Below are 16732 nucleotides of genomic sequence, written 5' to 3'. Positions count from 1 at the left end.
CATGCTTCGCAACGAAATAAGAAGACGGAGAAAAAGCGTGTTTGAAAGGCTAAACAGAGGAGCGAGATCTACGTTAGGTAGTGTGCTTGGGCCCCAGCGATGCTAAGAGGCGACTCGGAGCCCCTTCTGTATGTGTATGGTAGGCTGTGAGGTTTGGGTGGGATTTGTAATCCTTATCACATGGTCCGGTAACTGGATGGATTTGAGGAGTGAGAATGCCCTGGCTCATATCGCTTCCATAGGACCTTAAAGGACAATGTTAAGTGAAATCTTGCGCCAAGTTCTCCATTTGTATGTCTAGTATTCTTGACCTCTGCTCCGTATTCGCAGTGATTATTGGGGTCCATGAACGTTCGCCAGATCGTAGATACTGGGTGATTATAAATAAAGGACACCTAGTCACGGAGGTGCAATGTGGAATGTAATTATTGTATGGCAGCGAAACTTAATAGATATGCTAATGCCTCAATGACAAACCGATTTACGCTGGAAAAAATTAGTTCAGTTTTGGCCACCAGGTGCAAAACTGGCGCTGTAACTGTTTGTGTGATGGTATGACATTCGCGCCGTCATTTGACAAAACCTTAATGTGACTGAACAGTATGGCTGTCGAGAAGAGAGACTGAACCCCGTCAGTGAAACTGTTGTATGGGAACGGCAGCATTACAGTGTAGCACTGAGAGAGTATCCCCGACAGCAAGGTCTGAGGAGAGGCTTGATGACGTTAAGTGATTTTAAAGATGTTCATAATGAAATTCGGAAACACGGCTGAGCTTGGTGTGGCCTCCGGAAGAGGAAGGCGTCATATTCCATCGGAAGTTATTGACGAGGTTGCTGTTGCTGTATTTGACCATGCAGCACGTGATCTGGGTAGTGAGAAGTGTTCGTGCAGCGTCACGAGGATTGTCCATCTAATGGTCAACAGTACGGAATGTTTGCCGTTTATATTACAATGATACCCGTACAAGATCCAGACGGTGTAGCAAGTAGCAACTGAAACCTTATGATTCGAAGCAACGTTCTGAATTTGCTCTTCATTTCCTGGCACGGATCGAAGTTGATGACATGTGGCCGGGCAATATTCTCTGGAGTGATGAGGCACATCTTGTACAGGGAGCGGTGAACACACGCAACTGTTGAACCGCGTGTTACACACGCAGAACCACTAGAGTCGCCATAAATGAATGTGTAGTATCGATTCGCAAGCATCTTTATTCTTGATCCGTTCTTCTTTGACGATAATGCACCTGCAGTATCTGTCCGCAAGTTATCGAAACCTCGCTATGCAGCGCGTTTCCCGTTTTAAGACCGCGACTGTGTGGAAACTAGTTCTCACGCAAGATAGTTAATAACAAAACCAAAATTATGTCTTTCACCCTTTCTGCCCACGTTCCGTTCCTAATCCATTACATATGGGAACATTTCTATACCTCTTTTTGCATTCACAGCGCCAGATTTGCACTTGGTGGCCAAAAGCGGAACAAATTTTTTTCCAGAATAAATAGGTCCCGCAATAGCGCATCATCGCATCAGCATATCTACCGAGTTTCACTGCCAAAAGATAATATTAAATGGACCCCCACGAGTAGCTGCACCTTAATTGTAACCACACAGTCCTTGGAGAAGGGAGGTCGAATTCCGTAAAAAACAGTTTTCGTCAAGCTGAGACGTCTTGTCTGTCTATTTGCAAGACAGGATGTGAGTTCTGTTTGCGAAGTTCTTTCTTTTTCGCTATGTTGGAGGAGGGGGAGGGGCAGCTGCAGCTGCTGTCCCCAGCCGATTGCTCTGTGTGCGCCGTTGTTCCAGTCCCTAATAGTAAAAGGAAGAAAAGAAGAGCGCATTGCAATAGAAGTAGTCGTGAGTCTGGTGTGAAGATTTCGTGTGCTGGGAAGTCGATAAATGACGTCGTAAATTCGATTTAATTTATTATTCGCCTTCACATAAAGTTCCTGTCGTTTACGAGATACGGCTGTGGAGTTTCGTGTTAAACGGTAGGTGCCGGAAACTAATTGCTACGGCTATTCCTGCGTCCGTTTATAGCAGTCGCACGGCCGACACCCCGCAAATTTTCGCCATTAACTTTTAAGTTGGTGCTGATGGACGGCTGCACACAAAGGTCGCATCGTGACATTTGACTTCCTCGTGGCCGGTTTACGTGCTATTTGTACAAGGCAGTTTGACTGACGGACGACCGCAATTTGCACAGTGTATCTCCCGCTCAATACGACCAGTCTCTGAAATGGAGTGAGTGGCTGAACGTTAACAAAAGAAATACATTTCCTGTATGGGTCCGAGATCATTGAGAGTGAAACCGTTTAGATTGCTTAATATACAGGGTGATTCAAAAAGAATACCACAACTTTAAAAATGTGTATTTAATGAAAGAAACATAATATAACCTTCTGTTATACATCATTACAAAGAGTTTTTAAAAAGGTTTTTTTTTTCACTCAAAAACAAGTTCAGAGATGTTCAATATGGCCCCCTCTAGACACTCGAGCAATATCAACCCGATACTCCAACTCGTTCCACACTCTCTGTAGCATATCAGGCGTAACAGTTTGGATAGCTGCTGTTATTTCTCGTTTCAAATCATCAATGGTGGCTGGGAGAGGTGGCCGAAACACCATATCCTTAACATACCCCCATAAGAAAAAATCGCAGGGGGTAAGATCAGGGCTTCTTGGAGGCCAGTGATGAAGTGCTCTGTCACGGGCTGCCTGGCGGCTGATCCATCGCCTCGGGTAGTTGACGTTCAGGTTTCATAACTAACCTTTTTCGTAGGACTCTCCATACAATTGATTGTGGAATTTGCAGCTCTCTGCTAGCTCTGCGAGTCGATTTTCATGGGCTGCGAACAAATGCTTGCTGGATGCGTGCTACATTTTCATCACTCGTTCTCGGCCGTCCAGAACTTTTCCCTTTGCACAAACACCCATTCTCTGTAAACTGTTTATACCAACGTTTAATACACCACCTATCAGGAGGTTTAACACCATACTTCGTTCGAAATGCACGCTGAACAACTGTCGTCGATTCACTTCTGCCGTACTCAATAACACAAAAAGCTTTCTGTTGAGCGGTCGCCATCTTAGCATCAACTGACGCTGACGCCTAGTCAACAGCGCCTCAAGCAAACAAATGTACAACTAAATGAAACTTTATAGCTCCCTTAATTCGCCGACAGATAGTGCTTAGCTCTGCCTTTTGTCGTTGCAGAGTTTTAAATTCCTAAAGTTGTGGTATTCTTTTTGAATCACCCTGTATTTCTTTATTTATTACGACTGTTTGGCTACTGCCATTATCAGATCAATATTTAAAACCTGCAAAACTAGATTCAGTGTCTAAACTTTTAATACTGACACAGAACATTGTTTTGCAAATTGTAAGTTTTGATCTCATGGTGGCAGTAGACGAAACGGTGTAATGAACAAAGAAATATATTAAGCGATCAACGAGTGACTAATAACTAGAAAACATCATATTGAAGGGCGTTGGCAGGTGCAGCACTAGAAATTCGTCAGTGCTACGATTTTCGATGAGTCCTAAGTCCCCACCACTGTCAGGAACCCTGCGGTCAACATTGCCCAGTCCAAACATTGTATTATTCGCAAAGCGTATTGAAGGCCTGGTCATTGTGTCAGCGCCATAGTGTTTGCGCCCGATAAACTGGGAGCGGAGCCAGGAACACAGGCGCTTCACGTCCATACGCCAACACCCTGAGCAGCACAACAATTAAACACGGACTGCACTTTGACAATACTCCTCGTACACTATGACAATATTTATGCACAGTGTACGAATCCACGTTTGTCTGCATAAACCACTGGCCGCGTTAATTTTGATGCTTCATGTAAAACGCTCTTTTTAAAATCCATCTAGTCTCATTTGTATATATGACGACTAATTTATCTGACACCTTTTAAATTCAACTCACACATAGAGAAGAATTTTTTTCTAAAGCCTGATTTAAATTAATTGATAGCTGACACGTCACGCATTGGAGCTGGTTTCCTCCAATCATAGCGCTCAACGTCACGCCAAAAGTTTTCGTCGTTGCCAGACTGCTGCAACATTTGGTCATTACACGTCGAATTAACTGTCTGGCTTTCTTTCTTGGTAGTTTGCAGGGCCGGGGAGAAGCTAAGTCTTTGGGGTGTAGGATGTTTATAATATACTGGAAGATGAACAGCAGCTTGTAAGTACCTATAAAAATGTTCCAGTTTCAACTCTACGAAAACCTGGGTAATATTGACTTTTAAGTCATTATCTTGAAAACAAAAAAGAAACATTAAACTACACTTTTTTTTTCGTTTCCCTGAGAGCTAGGGGTATGGGTGCCCTTGTCATTGGTTGGTAATGCGACAGCTCATGTAGCCAATGTGAAGACTTTTTCAGGTAACCAATGAAACCAAGATATTACAGTTTGCTTTTAATGCTGAAAATGAAATTTCACTGTGTTGAGTTTTGTCGTACAGATTAGCTACAATCACCGTGAACCAAGCAAGCGTGATTAATAGTTCTGCTGAAGATTGTTGACTTCTCGGATACATTGCACTCTCGATGGTATGGTTGAGTTAGGACATAAATTTAAATTGTGGGCTGCGAAATACGTCGTCTGCCGCAGTTAAGTCATGGATCACTTAAATCAGCTGTTGACAGAACATCTCGAACTCTGGTCACACCTCACGACCGCTGCTTCCAACTTTCCTCCGCTTCACACCACCTTCTAAGTAACAACACTTTTGAAGTGAGTCACCGTATTTGAGTGTCGCCTACAAACAAGTGATGTCCGACAGCCATTATGTCAACACTTTTGCTGCAGTGACTGACGTCAATTAACAGTTTCAATAAGACTATAGTTTCATTGCTAGCTTTTACGTAAATTTCCTTAGGACAAGAAGTTCGAAGTTGGTGTTTACTTGTAAGTATCGTTACACATGTTCCAAAACGCCGCGCATAACAACGAAAAAGGTATGGTCAAGTGCTTTGGATAGCCCTTGGGCTAGGAGCCATTTGTAAAACCAACAGACGTACCGTCTTACTGTAATTATCCTGCAGTACTTGGTCAAAGTTTTAAAATTACACACTTCCTCCAGCTTTGGCAAAGAGAGCAAATCAGCTGGTTTTTCCTGCATTAGATGTTATCTACAGTGGGTCTTAAGGGGCTTTGGAGGTACCATTCAGTTCATGGCCGGTTCCTGAGAAAATCCGAAAAAATCCATTTTCACCACATTTCGCCATCAGCAGCGGATATCTAAATAACTAACCGCAGCACATAGCTCAAATTCTAACGATATATTCTCAAGGCATTTATCTTGAAGCGCCATCTCCCTGTTTTCAAAAACCCTTATCCGTTATCGAGAAACATCACAAAAACATGGTTCTTGGCTACAAAAACCGAATCGCCGATTGTAAGACGGCTAAGCACAGCAAATGCCTGAAATTATTGCGCTATGTTCCTATAATCCCAATCTCCAACATCCTTGAAAATTTTCTTGATATTTTTACGCGTTTTAGAGATAAAGAGGTTGAAAGTTACCCTATTTTTTCACGTCAAATTCGCACGTAAAATCCGGTGTGAGGCGAAAAGTAATTTAAAAGTGACTTAGCACGGAGAAATATGCTGTAAAATTTCTCCGTTATCATCAGAACATTTCTGGGATCCCATGTTGTAGTAATGAAGCACATGCAAAATTTTTGTACGCGTAAAATTAGTTTTGACTTCTTTCCATTTCACGTAAGTAAATTACCCAAATTTTATTGACTCTTGTAGTTCTTTTCATATGAGTGATATGCTCTGCTGTAGCAGGGAGAAGAAGGGGACAAGCGGAAAAATATTCTGCCGGAGCACAGAAAAAGCGGATATGCTCCTGTTTAAAAGGCTCTGATTGGAATGTGGGTACCAGCTGCCTCATTCTACCTTCCTCAGCTCATTTAAAGATTTTACGAAATATGTTCCTCGTGTTCCTTGAGATGGGCTCTTAAATAATACAAGCTAAATATATATTTCACCATGTGGACAGCCATGCCCAGTCTTCCTGGAACCGAAATCAGCAGTCTCCAGTTAAACGACTCAGCAGCAGACTATAAACTGGATGACCGTATGAAGAACGCAGTGCTTTCCTACCACGATCACGGAAATTATCTTGGAATGGCTGTTATAGAACACTGCCTTTCATGAAATATTTCGTGAAGAGGTTCTTGGGAAATAGGCATCCGAAACAACCTTATCCAGTATTCTGCATTTCTAAACGGGGAGCATCACCAGATAGGCTTCGAACTTCTGCGCTCAGAATAATGTTTTCTACTGCTGAATATTGTATTCCGGTATGGCTGAACACCACTCACATAAATAGGATAGACACTCAGGTCAAGACCATCATGAGCAGTCTTTCCTAGAACATAAGCACTACTCCGCTTTACTAGCTTCTAACGCACAGCCACACAGCCCCTCCTCTGTTACGAAGGCAGGAAGCCCTATTGAAAGAATATTCCAAAATATTGAATAATCTTCAACTTTTATCCATGAACATATTCCCGGGTTGACAACAAACTGACTTAGTTTCAGAAATCCACCCCCGCCACTGGCCCAATAGCTTTCTGATAGCAACTTAACCACTGACAGCAAATGGTGCGAAAGCTGGACTATGAATGCTCCATCTGAAGTACGAAATCTTATTGACCCTCTGCAGAGGCCCTATGGCTTTGGACTCCAGCTGATTGAGTGGAAGAAGGTAAATCGCATCCAGTCAAGAGACGGAGGGTTTGTGTACAACCTGCAACAAACGGGTTAAGAGCAGTCCGTACTAAGCTGTGACTTTGGAGCACCGAACCAGACCATCTGACACGCTGTTGATGAATGAAAACTGAGGTCCCACCTGCGTGACTTTTTCATAACTTCACCATAAATCTTGAAAAGACAAGGAGACTCAGCATCATCATGTACCAACTGTTTGTTGGTTTAATGCATCATTTATAATCACATCTGATTTTTTTTATTCTATTTGTGCAAAGATGTGTTCGTAAAGGCTGTGTACTGTTGTACTTGATGATGGCTTAGGACCTAAATCGTGATAGCAATTTAAAATAAAGAAGTTTTACGGTAAAATGGTGGAAATATCATTCAAAATATTATCACTGTCAAGGAAAATCCACCGCGGTGGCTGTGACACCTAGGTCGTATGGGCTCTCCTGTCTTCCTCGCCGCACACTGCTTCGTGAGATAACACACGCCAACAGACCTCCTGGAAGACCTGCTATGCGCTTAAAAGATTCCGTCAAGCTTGATATGAACGGATTTAACATTGACTGCAACAAATGGGAGAAGCTCGCCGAAGACCGCAGCAGATGAAGGAAAATCTTCATTCAACAAAAATGGCAGCAAGTTCCACGACGGAGCCTGGCTCAACAACTTAGCAGCGGAACTAGAATGTAGACAAACCCCTCTGACGAACCACTCTAAATCTCAGAAGCACCCCGCTCAACATCGTGTCTTAGATGCTGTATAAAACCGACTTGCTCAACTTTAATACTGTGCTTGCGCGTCTCGACACACTTTCCTCCAGCAGTATCGTTCCTTTCTCCTCCTCATCATCAATAAATTTTATGATTTTAACGGAAAATCGTCGCTGCTTTCCACAAAGATAACAATGTGCACTACTCTGAACTGGAATGTGGCTCTACTCAGTAACACGAAGAAGTTAGTTTCCGCAAAATCCGAGCCACGCTTCGGTTTGTCAAGTTATAACCACCGCTGGATAGTTGCAGTATGCATACATAGGTCATAAGGAAGGTAGCTAACGCTTGCAGAAAATCATTTAACTTGTATTTTAACTAAGTTGGAATCCAGTGGATGACTATGCGCGCAGCAACCGTTGAGTATTTAATTTCAAAGAAGAACAGTAGTCAGTCGCAAAAATCAGTAATTTACTGCGCCAGATCAAGATTTAAACTATAACATAGTCATCATCCCTGCATTACCAAAGAGTGATATAGGTCCGAGTGTGTCTCAGCATAAACATATAACAAAATGACACTAGCCTTTACATAGCATGTAAAGAGGAGCATTGATACATGACAAAATGATACTAGCCTTTACATAGCATTGTGTCATTTTGTTATATGTTTATGCTCAGACACGTTGAGACTTACGTCACTCTTTAGAAATGCACCGATAATGACTATGTTATAGTCAAATGGTTCAAATGGCTCTGAGCACTATGGGACTTAACATCTGTGGTCATCAGTCCCCTAGAACTTAGAACTACTTAAACCCAACTAACATAAGGACATCACACACATCCATGCCCGAGGCAGGATTCGAACGTGCGACCGTAGCGGTCACGCGGTTCCAGACTGAAGCGCCTAGAACCGTACGGCCACGCCGGCCGGCTTGTTATAGTCAAAGTCTACATTTGCCGCAATAAATTACGAATTTTTGCGACTGACTGCTTCCTTCTTTAAATTTATATAACAGGTACTCGATGCTTACAAAGCGAGGAAAGATTCTGATTTAAACGATTTTGGAAAAGAGCAAATTGGCTTCTTAACACTATTGCGTCAACCATAAAGACTGAGGAACGCAAAATTGCGAACCAATGAATATGCAGATTAGCTATTTGCTGAAGCAAACACGCTTTTCATAAGACATCCACTCCAAACTCCTTACTAAGAATGAATAATGCGATTATTGTCTCTTCCTGTAAATGAATGGAACCCTCCCATTAATGAAGTTTTGATCTCAAGTAGACTGATAAGCAGTTTCGTTTAAATTTTACCCACTCAAAAAATAAGACGCGCGGCAACGAGTTCGGCTCTGGATGAAGAGCTTCTTAATTAAATATCAATCAAATCGTCAACATGATGGGCTTCCGTTCTAAAAAGTGCTTCCCATGAACTTTTGAGAAATCGGGACTCAAAGGCTTACGAGCCCGTAGGCAACAGTCTAAGGCGGCAGACTAGAAGGCGGCCCGTACTGCATTCGAGTAACGTAATTTTATTTCCACTTTTTCTAACCTTACATCAAACACATGTAACATTTCAACGAATCATATCTTTTCAGAGCGGGACAATAATAATGATTATCACTGTGGAGCATCCGTGGCGAGATGAATCGAGGTGTAATAACGAATCATGATGAATCGATTCATTCATGGGAAAATGGGACAGACGTCATACCGGAATATACATGCTTTGAATAAAACAGAAGTGATTTCTGGCTTTCCACAAAGTAGCGTTACAGGCCCTCTGCTGTTTCTTATCTGTATAAATGGTTTAGGAGACAATCTGTGCAGCCGTCTTGGGTTGTTTGCAGATAATGTTGTCGCTTGCCAACTAGTAAAGTCATCATAAGATCAAAATAAATTGCAAAACGATTTAGAAAAGATTTGGTAGGAAAAGCGTGACGTCATCCATATGAGTGTTCAAAGGAATCTGTTAAACTTCGGTTACATCGTAAATCAGTCTAATCTAAAGGCCGTAAATTCATCTAAATACCTAGGAATTACAATTACGAACAATTTAAACGGGAAAGAACACAAATAAAATTTTGTGGGGAACTCAAACGAAAGACTGCCTTTTATTGGCAGCATACTTAGAAAATGTAACAGGTCTACTAAGCAGACTGCCTCCATTACGCTTGTTCGTCCTCTTTTGGAGTACTGCTGCGCGGTCTGGGGTCCTTACCAGATAGGATTAACGGAGTACATCGAGGAGGGTAGCACGTTTTGTACTATCGCGAAATACGGGAGAGAGTGTTACGGACATGATACAGTATTTTAGGTGAACATCATTAAAACAAAAGCGTTTTTCGTTGCGACGGAACCTTCTCACCAAAGCTCAATCACCAACTTTCTCCTCTGAATGCGAAAATATTTTGTTGACACCAACCTACATCGGGAGGAATGATCATCATAATATAATAAGGGAAATCAAAGCTTGCACGGAAAGATATATAGCAGGTGTTCGTTTATTCCGCGCTGTTCGAGACTGCAATAATAGTGAATTATTGTGAAGATAGTTCGATAAACCCTCTACCAGGCACTTAAATTTGATTTTCAGAGTATCCATGAAGATGCAAATGTAGTATGTACGCTCTATTTGCGACACAGAATATGTTATAAAGTCCTGTGACCACAATGGGTGGTGTAAGACAAGGAAATTCACTATCCAGCCTTACGTTAACATAGTTTTGCTAAGGGTTTTAAGAGATGCAGGAACCTATACAAGGTGTAGTATCCTGTATAAATCATATTAGCTGCTGGCACATGCAGATGATACTAACATAACCGCAAGACTGCCAAGAACAATAAAGGAAACCTTCACAGTCCTTAAAAGAGCATTTATATAGATGAATACACAAATAAAAAGAAAAGTTTTATGAATGTAACTAAGAAATGTTATCCCAATGAATCCCTATTCGTAGAAATTGATTCATTGATATTTTGCGTAGTTTCACTAACTAGAAAGATGTCAGCTCGAAATCCAAGATTGTCCGCTAACAGGGGCTACGACGGCCTCAGTAAACCTTTTAAAATGTCAGTTGCTGTTCAGGAAAATTAGAAGCATGATGTACAAAGTTTTGGTGAGGCCGCAGCTAACATACTGCCCTGTATCCTGGACACTAACGAAATTCTATAATAAGCAATAACTAGGCATATTTGAAAGACAGATCTTGAGAGAAATTTCGGACCAATTGAAGAAAATTATATCTGAGGAGGACATTCAACTATGAATTATACAGGGTGTCCCAGGGGAATGGCCAATATTCAGGGATATGACAGAAAAAATGCTAGTGGCCATGGTCTAAAACGCATACATTAAGAGCTATGAGCATTTTTTCATTAAAAGATATGTACTCCACATTAGCGAAGATGAACAAGTACTCATACCTCTTAAGCTCTGCATTTTAGAGCACATTTTTACTAGACAATTTTTTCTTGTTTTGGTCCATACTATCCGTTCGTAAAATATGGAAAGCAAAAAACTTACAAGAAAAGAGATTTGTTTCACAGTATCGAAGATAAAAAAGTGCTCTTAGCTCTTCAGGTATGCATGTTGGAACCCATGTTTACTGGACTCTTACGCTTTTGATGATCGATCCCGTCATATCCCTGAATATTGACAATTCCTCCTCGGACACCGTGTACAATTAATAAAGTTGCGTCAAACGGCGCACTATTGATGCTGTATTCGTATAATATAGGACTTTTTTTGCGTACTCATCTGTATTAACTTACAATTTCCTACATTTATACCAAACTGCCATTCTTTACACAAACTAGAAATTTTGTCTGTCGTATCGTCCTACAGCCACTTAACAACGACGCTTTCCGTTCACCACAGAATCATCAGAAATCAGCAACCAAATTCTGCTACTCTGTCTTTCGATGATTTATGTATACACAGAATAAGAGTGATCCTATCACACTTCCCCGGAGCACTCCTGATGACATCCTTATCTTTGATGAGCATTCTCTGTGAAGGCAACGCACTGAGTTCTATTGCTTAAGAAATCTTCGAGCCACTCAGATAACTGGAACATAATCTGTGTGGTCGGGCCTTCGTTAATAGTCTACCGTGCGGCACCGTGTCAAGCGCTTTCCGTAAATCTAGAAGTATTGAATCTGCCTGTTAGTCTCCGTCGTGGTTTTCAGGATATGCATTATGTGACAAAGCGGCAAGCTGAGTTTCTCACGAGCGATGCTTTCTACTCCCGTGCTGAGTTCTCGAAAAAGCTTGTGAAATGCGTCGTATTAGAGCTGCGTTTGTTACAGCTAACAAGGAAAATGCGTGACCTCGAACGCTCAGAAACGCACAAAAATGTGCTTAGAATATAAATTGAGCATTGAAAAAGTAGTGGTAAGACCAATTCGAATGTAAGACTGCGACTCTTAGCACGAGAGACATTTGAAGATCACCTATTCAAGGGCTAAGAGAGGAACTTGGTAACTCGAAGAAACAAAATTTCTGAGTAATAGGAACAAAAAGACACGTTTCTCAACGTCATAGCTGACGGTCCACAGCGTCTGAACAACAAACTTTTTCTGCACAGTTATTCAGTCAAAGTCCGGGTTTGCGATTTTCAAAAATCAAGTGGCTCTAAGCACTATGGGACTTAACACCTGACGTCATAAGTGTCCTAGACTTAGAACTACTTAAACCTAACTAACCTAAGGACATCAAACACATCCATACACGAGGCAGGATTCGAACCTGCGACCGTAGCAACAGCGCGGTTCCGGACTGCAGCGCCTAGAACTGCTGGGCCACCGCGGCCGGCGTTTGGGATTTTAATGAAGGAATCAAAGCAAAGTGAAACAGAACACTATACACATCTGACTAAACCATTTTTTTCACATTCAATATCACTTCTGCATTCAACCAGCCCAGTATCAGACACCACACTAATTACATTTTCAAACGATGATATTGGTACGTCAGTGTCATAATCTGCATTTTGCCAAGAATATTGTAACACGGGGCTGTACTTCGGTGCAGGAAGTTGATTGTAAAGCACAAAATGAATTCTGATGATGAAATTACGATTGTGTAACTTTTTGTCTGGGGTATTTCAGTTTGTCATCACACAAAATCAACGGCCCTTCTCGTGTAAAGTTTATATCGGCTTAAGAAGTAGGCATCAAGAAGTTAGCAATATTTTGTTGTTTTCGGAGTGTTTTCCATATTTTGCTGCTTCATTTTATCAAAGTTTCTCTCGTTAGACTTTGTATAGGCGATTATTGAAATGTCTCTCGTGGCGGCAGACTAGAAGTCGCCCCATACTGCATTCGAGTTACTTACCTTTTCTAACTCTATGTCAAGCACATGTATCCCTGCACGGAAAGATATTTCTTCGGAAAGGAACAATAATAATGATTATCACTATGCAGGATTCGTGGCGAGGTGTAATCGAAGTATAATAGCGAATCGTGATGAAATAAACATTTATTTATCGATTCATTCATAGTCATACCGCACAGACATCATATTGGAATATACATGCTTTGAATAATGTACCCTGTATTTGCGACACAGAATATGTTATAGAGTCCTGTGACCACAATAACTGGTGTAAGACTAGGAAATTCGCTATCCAGCATTCTGTTTAACATAGACTTGCTAAAAGTTTCAAGAGATGGAGGCATCAATACAAGGTGTACTATCCTGTATAAACCAGATTACTCGCATCTGCTGGCACACCCAAAATTTAACATAATTGTAGGATTACCAAGAGCAATAAGAGAAGCCTTCACAACTGTTAAAATAGTAGTTATATAGATGAATACACAAATAAAAGGGGAACTTACGTCGCTGTAACTAAGAAACATTATTCCAATGAGCCTCTGTTCGTAGAAATCGGTTCATTTAAGTGTGAAGAAGCGCAGTTTTGTATGCGAATGGGTGGAACCGCTGGTTTTTTTATTTTTTATTTTTATTTATTTTTTATTTTTTGGCATGAGCTAGTTATACACCAAGCACATTTTCATGCGGTCCTGAGCGTTCGAAGTGACGCACTTCCCTTGTAAGTATGTACTAGAAACGAGCGAAATTTGAGCAAAGTCGGTGACGGTTTGTACGTAGGCCACCCTTGCGAGGCTACTTACGAGGGAAGTTCTCGCGGACGCAGGCCGGCTGCGGGGAGATGCCGCCGTTGGGGTAGAAGTCGAGGTGGCCCAGCGGCTCTGCGAAGGCGGCGATGCCGCCCGCCGTGTGCAGCACCACCACCAGCTCGGCGTCGCCCGAGTCCAGGCGCTGCTGCAGGGGCCTCGAGTCGAACAGCGGCTTGGCCGGGTCCAGCGCTGCAACAGGGGGCGCGCGTCACAACACTGTGCGCCGCGGGCACGCTGGCCCGCAGGGGGCGCCGCGGCGCCGCCAGCTGCGAACACCGGTCGCGGCGGCGGCGGCGGCGCTCACTGCTCCCGTGTGGGCCGTATGTTGGCACCCACGCACCTCACTCGTGCATGCCATAACTGTCCTTGCGCTCGGACAAAGCAGGACAGTGAAACGTTTACTGACTGCAGCACTAGCAGCACTCGTTACATACACGGGGTGGAGAAAAAAATGTAGTGTCGCCCAAAGAACGTGGTCCCACGTTAAAGTTGGTACCTCATGACTGAACCACATCTAAGGGAGGTCACTCTCTGACGCAGAAACGAACGAGAGACGTCGGCGTATACGGCCCTCAACAAATTACATCCTCTGCCTCCAAGAAACTACCCGAAGAAGGTGAGGAGCACAGGAGATCATATGGATATGTGGTCGGAAATGCATTCCAAAGGAGGCGAAGATGGAGATAAAGACGTTTACAGTGCAGTTTTCAATGACTGAAAGCACAGACGAGCTCACACCAGGCAAATGGGGTTGTTCTGTCCGTACGTTTTTCGGCGGTACGGCGTGAGAGAAACGTCAGCACATCTACATCGATACTCTGCAGATCACATGTAAGTGCCTGGCAGAGTCTTCATCGAACCACCTTCACAATTCTCTAATATTTCAATCTCGTATAGCACGCAGAAAAACGAACATCTTTATATTTCCGTATCATAGTGATCGTTTCTCCTTATGTAGTTTGGCGTCCACAAAATACTTTCGCTATCGGAGGAGAAATTTGGTGATTGGAATTTCGTGAGAAGATTCCGCCGCAACGAAAAACGCCAAACCCTGTATAATTTCAGTGACACTCTCTCCCCTACTTCGTGATAATACAAAACGTGCTGCCCTTCTTTCAACTTTTTCGGTGTACTCCGTCAGTCCTGTCTGGTAAGGATCCCTGTCCGCGCAGCAGTATTCTAAAAGAGGACGGAAAAGCATGGTGTAGGCAGTCTCCTTAGTAGATCTTTTACATTTTCTAAGTGTCCTGCCAATAAAATGCAGTCTTTGGCTAGCCTTCCCCACAACATTTTCTGTGTGTTCCTTCCAATTTAAGTTGTTCGTAATTGTAATTTGTAGGTACTCACACTTTTCGTTATTTATGTCAATTGCCAATTTTCGCACCATACAGGTATCTTTTCCAAATAGTTTTACAATTTTTTTTTGATCTTCTGATGACTTTATTAGTAGATAAACGACAGCGTCATGTGCAGACAATCTAAGACGGCTGCTCAGATTGTCGCCCAAATCATTTATATAGATAAGGAACAGCAAATGGCCTATAACACTACCGTGGGGAACGCCAGAAATCACTTCTGCTTTACTTGATGACGTTCCGTCAGTTACTACGAACTGTGATCTCTCTGACAGGAAATCACGAATCAAGTCACATAACTGAGACGATATTGCGTAAGCACGCAATTTAACTACAAGCTGCTTGTGTGGTACAGTGTCAAAAGCCTTCCGGAAATCCAGAAATACGGAATCGATCGGAAATCCCTTGTCAATAGCACTCAACACTTCATGTGAATAAAGAGCTAGTTGTGATTCATCAGAACGATGTTTTCTAAATCCATGTAGACCGTGTATCAATACACCGTTTTCTTCGAGGTAATTCATAATGTTCGAACAGAATATATGCTCCACAATCCTGCTGCACATCGACGTTAATGATGTGGGCCTCTAATTTAGTGGATTACTCATACTACTTTTCTTGAATATTGGTGTGATCTGTGCAGCTCTCCAGTCTTTGGGTACGGATCTTTCGTCGAGCGATCGGTTGTATATGATTAAGTACGGAGCTATTGCATCGGCATACTCAGCACCGGTTCATTCTCAATGTGTGGTCATGACAGATGTCAAGATGCCTCCGCACGGAAACGTGGAAGCGAACTTCAGCTTCATAATTTAGTAGCCGCCTTCCGTTCACGCTAGCAGGAAAGGCAGGGTCACCTGCGGTAAGTTCATATTATGCCTGGCTTGTGAGGTGGTGCGGAAGGATGACTGGTCCCACAAGGCAGTCGCCAGTAATCACTACGCAGGCAATGTCGCCGAATCGGTACCGATGGTCTTTAGCACCGTACCGCTAAATCATTAGAATAGGCAGAAGATTGTCACTTGTCTGGTGTGTTTCCACGTGTGCTTTCAATCACTGAAACCAACACCGCGTCTCCACTTTCAAGTGACTGCACCTACATTAGAATGCATTTCCCGCCGTATATCTGTGTGACATCCTTATTTTCTCAGTGATAGTTGCCTGCAGTTTTTTCCCATTAGCAAAATCAGCCTACATAGTTCAGTGTCAAGTTTAAAACAGTACCTCAAGAAAATGTGAATTTCGCTTCGATGGGTCAGCCGTCTTGACAACACATTAAAATCGTCTTCAGAAAGTTTTAAACTCTATAGTAAACACATAGAACAAAAACCTTGCCACCATCAGGACACATCGTGATAATTCCGTGTAACACCCCCTTCCAACCTTACTAATGGAATCTGCTCGGCGAGTTAGACATTACGAAATGTCCTTTTCGTATGCCATATTCCGCTTTTGACGTCGCTGTTCTCAGCAGTAAATTTTACAGCTGCTACTTTTCAAGCCAGCGGCGGCTCCCCACTTGTTAAAGTGGAGTCTACAGATGCGGTCGGTCGCCAACAGCCGGTCGTAGAAAACATTCCAATGGTAGGCTAGTGGTAAACTGAATGCTACGGTCGCGTGCCGAGTGAAGTGTATTGCCGGCCGCGGTGGTCTCGCGGTTCTAGGCGCGCAGTCCGGAACCGTGCGACTGCTACGGTCGCAGGTTCGAATCCTGCCACGGGCATGGATGTGTGTGATGTCCTTAGGTCAGTTAGGTTTAAGTAG

General features: G+C 42.7%; 1 protein-coding gene across 1 annotated transcript in view; it reads right to left on the bottom strand.

Moving 5' to 3' along the window:
• Positions 1-16732, bottom strand: part of LOC126252401 (phospholipase A1-like) — a 440511-nt gene that overhangs the window by 27845 nt on the left and 395934 nt on the right. Inside the window, exon 5 of the mRNA XM_049953291.1 lies at positions 13608-13802. Within this exon, the coding sequence (XP_049809248.1) occupies positions 13608-13802 (195 nt within the window). The remainder of the gene's footprint in view (positions 1-13607; positions 13803-16732) is intronic.

Source organism: Schistocerca nitens, chromosome 4, assembly GCF_023898315.1.
Source record: "Schistocerca nitens isolate TAMUIC-IGC-003100 chromosome 4, iqSchNite1.1, whole genome shotgun sequence".
Classification (NCBI taxonomy): Eukaryota; Metazoa; Arthropoda; class Insecta; order Orthoptera; family Acrididae; genus Schistocerca; species Schistocerca nitens.
Note: the sequence above shows the minus strand (reverse complement) of the source record. Positions and strands in the feature narration are given on the sequence as shown.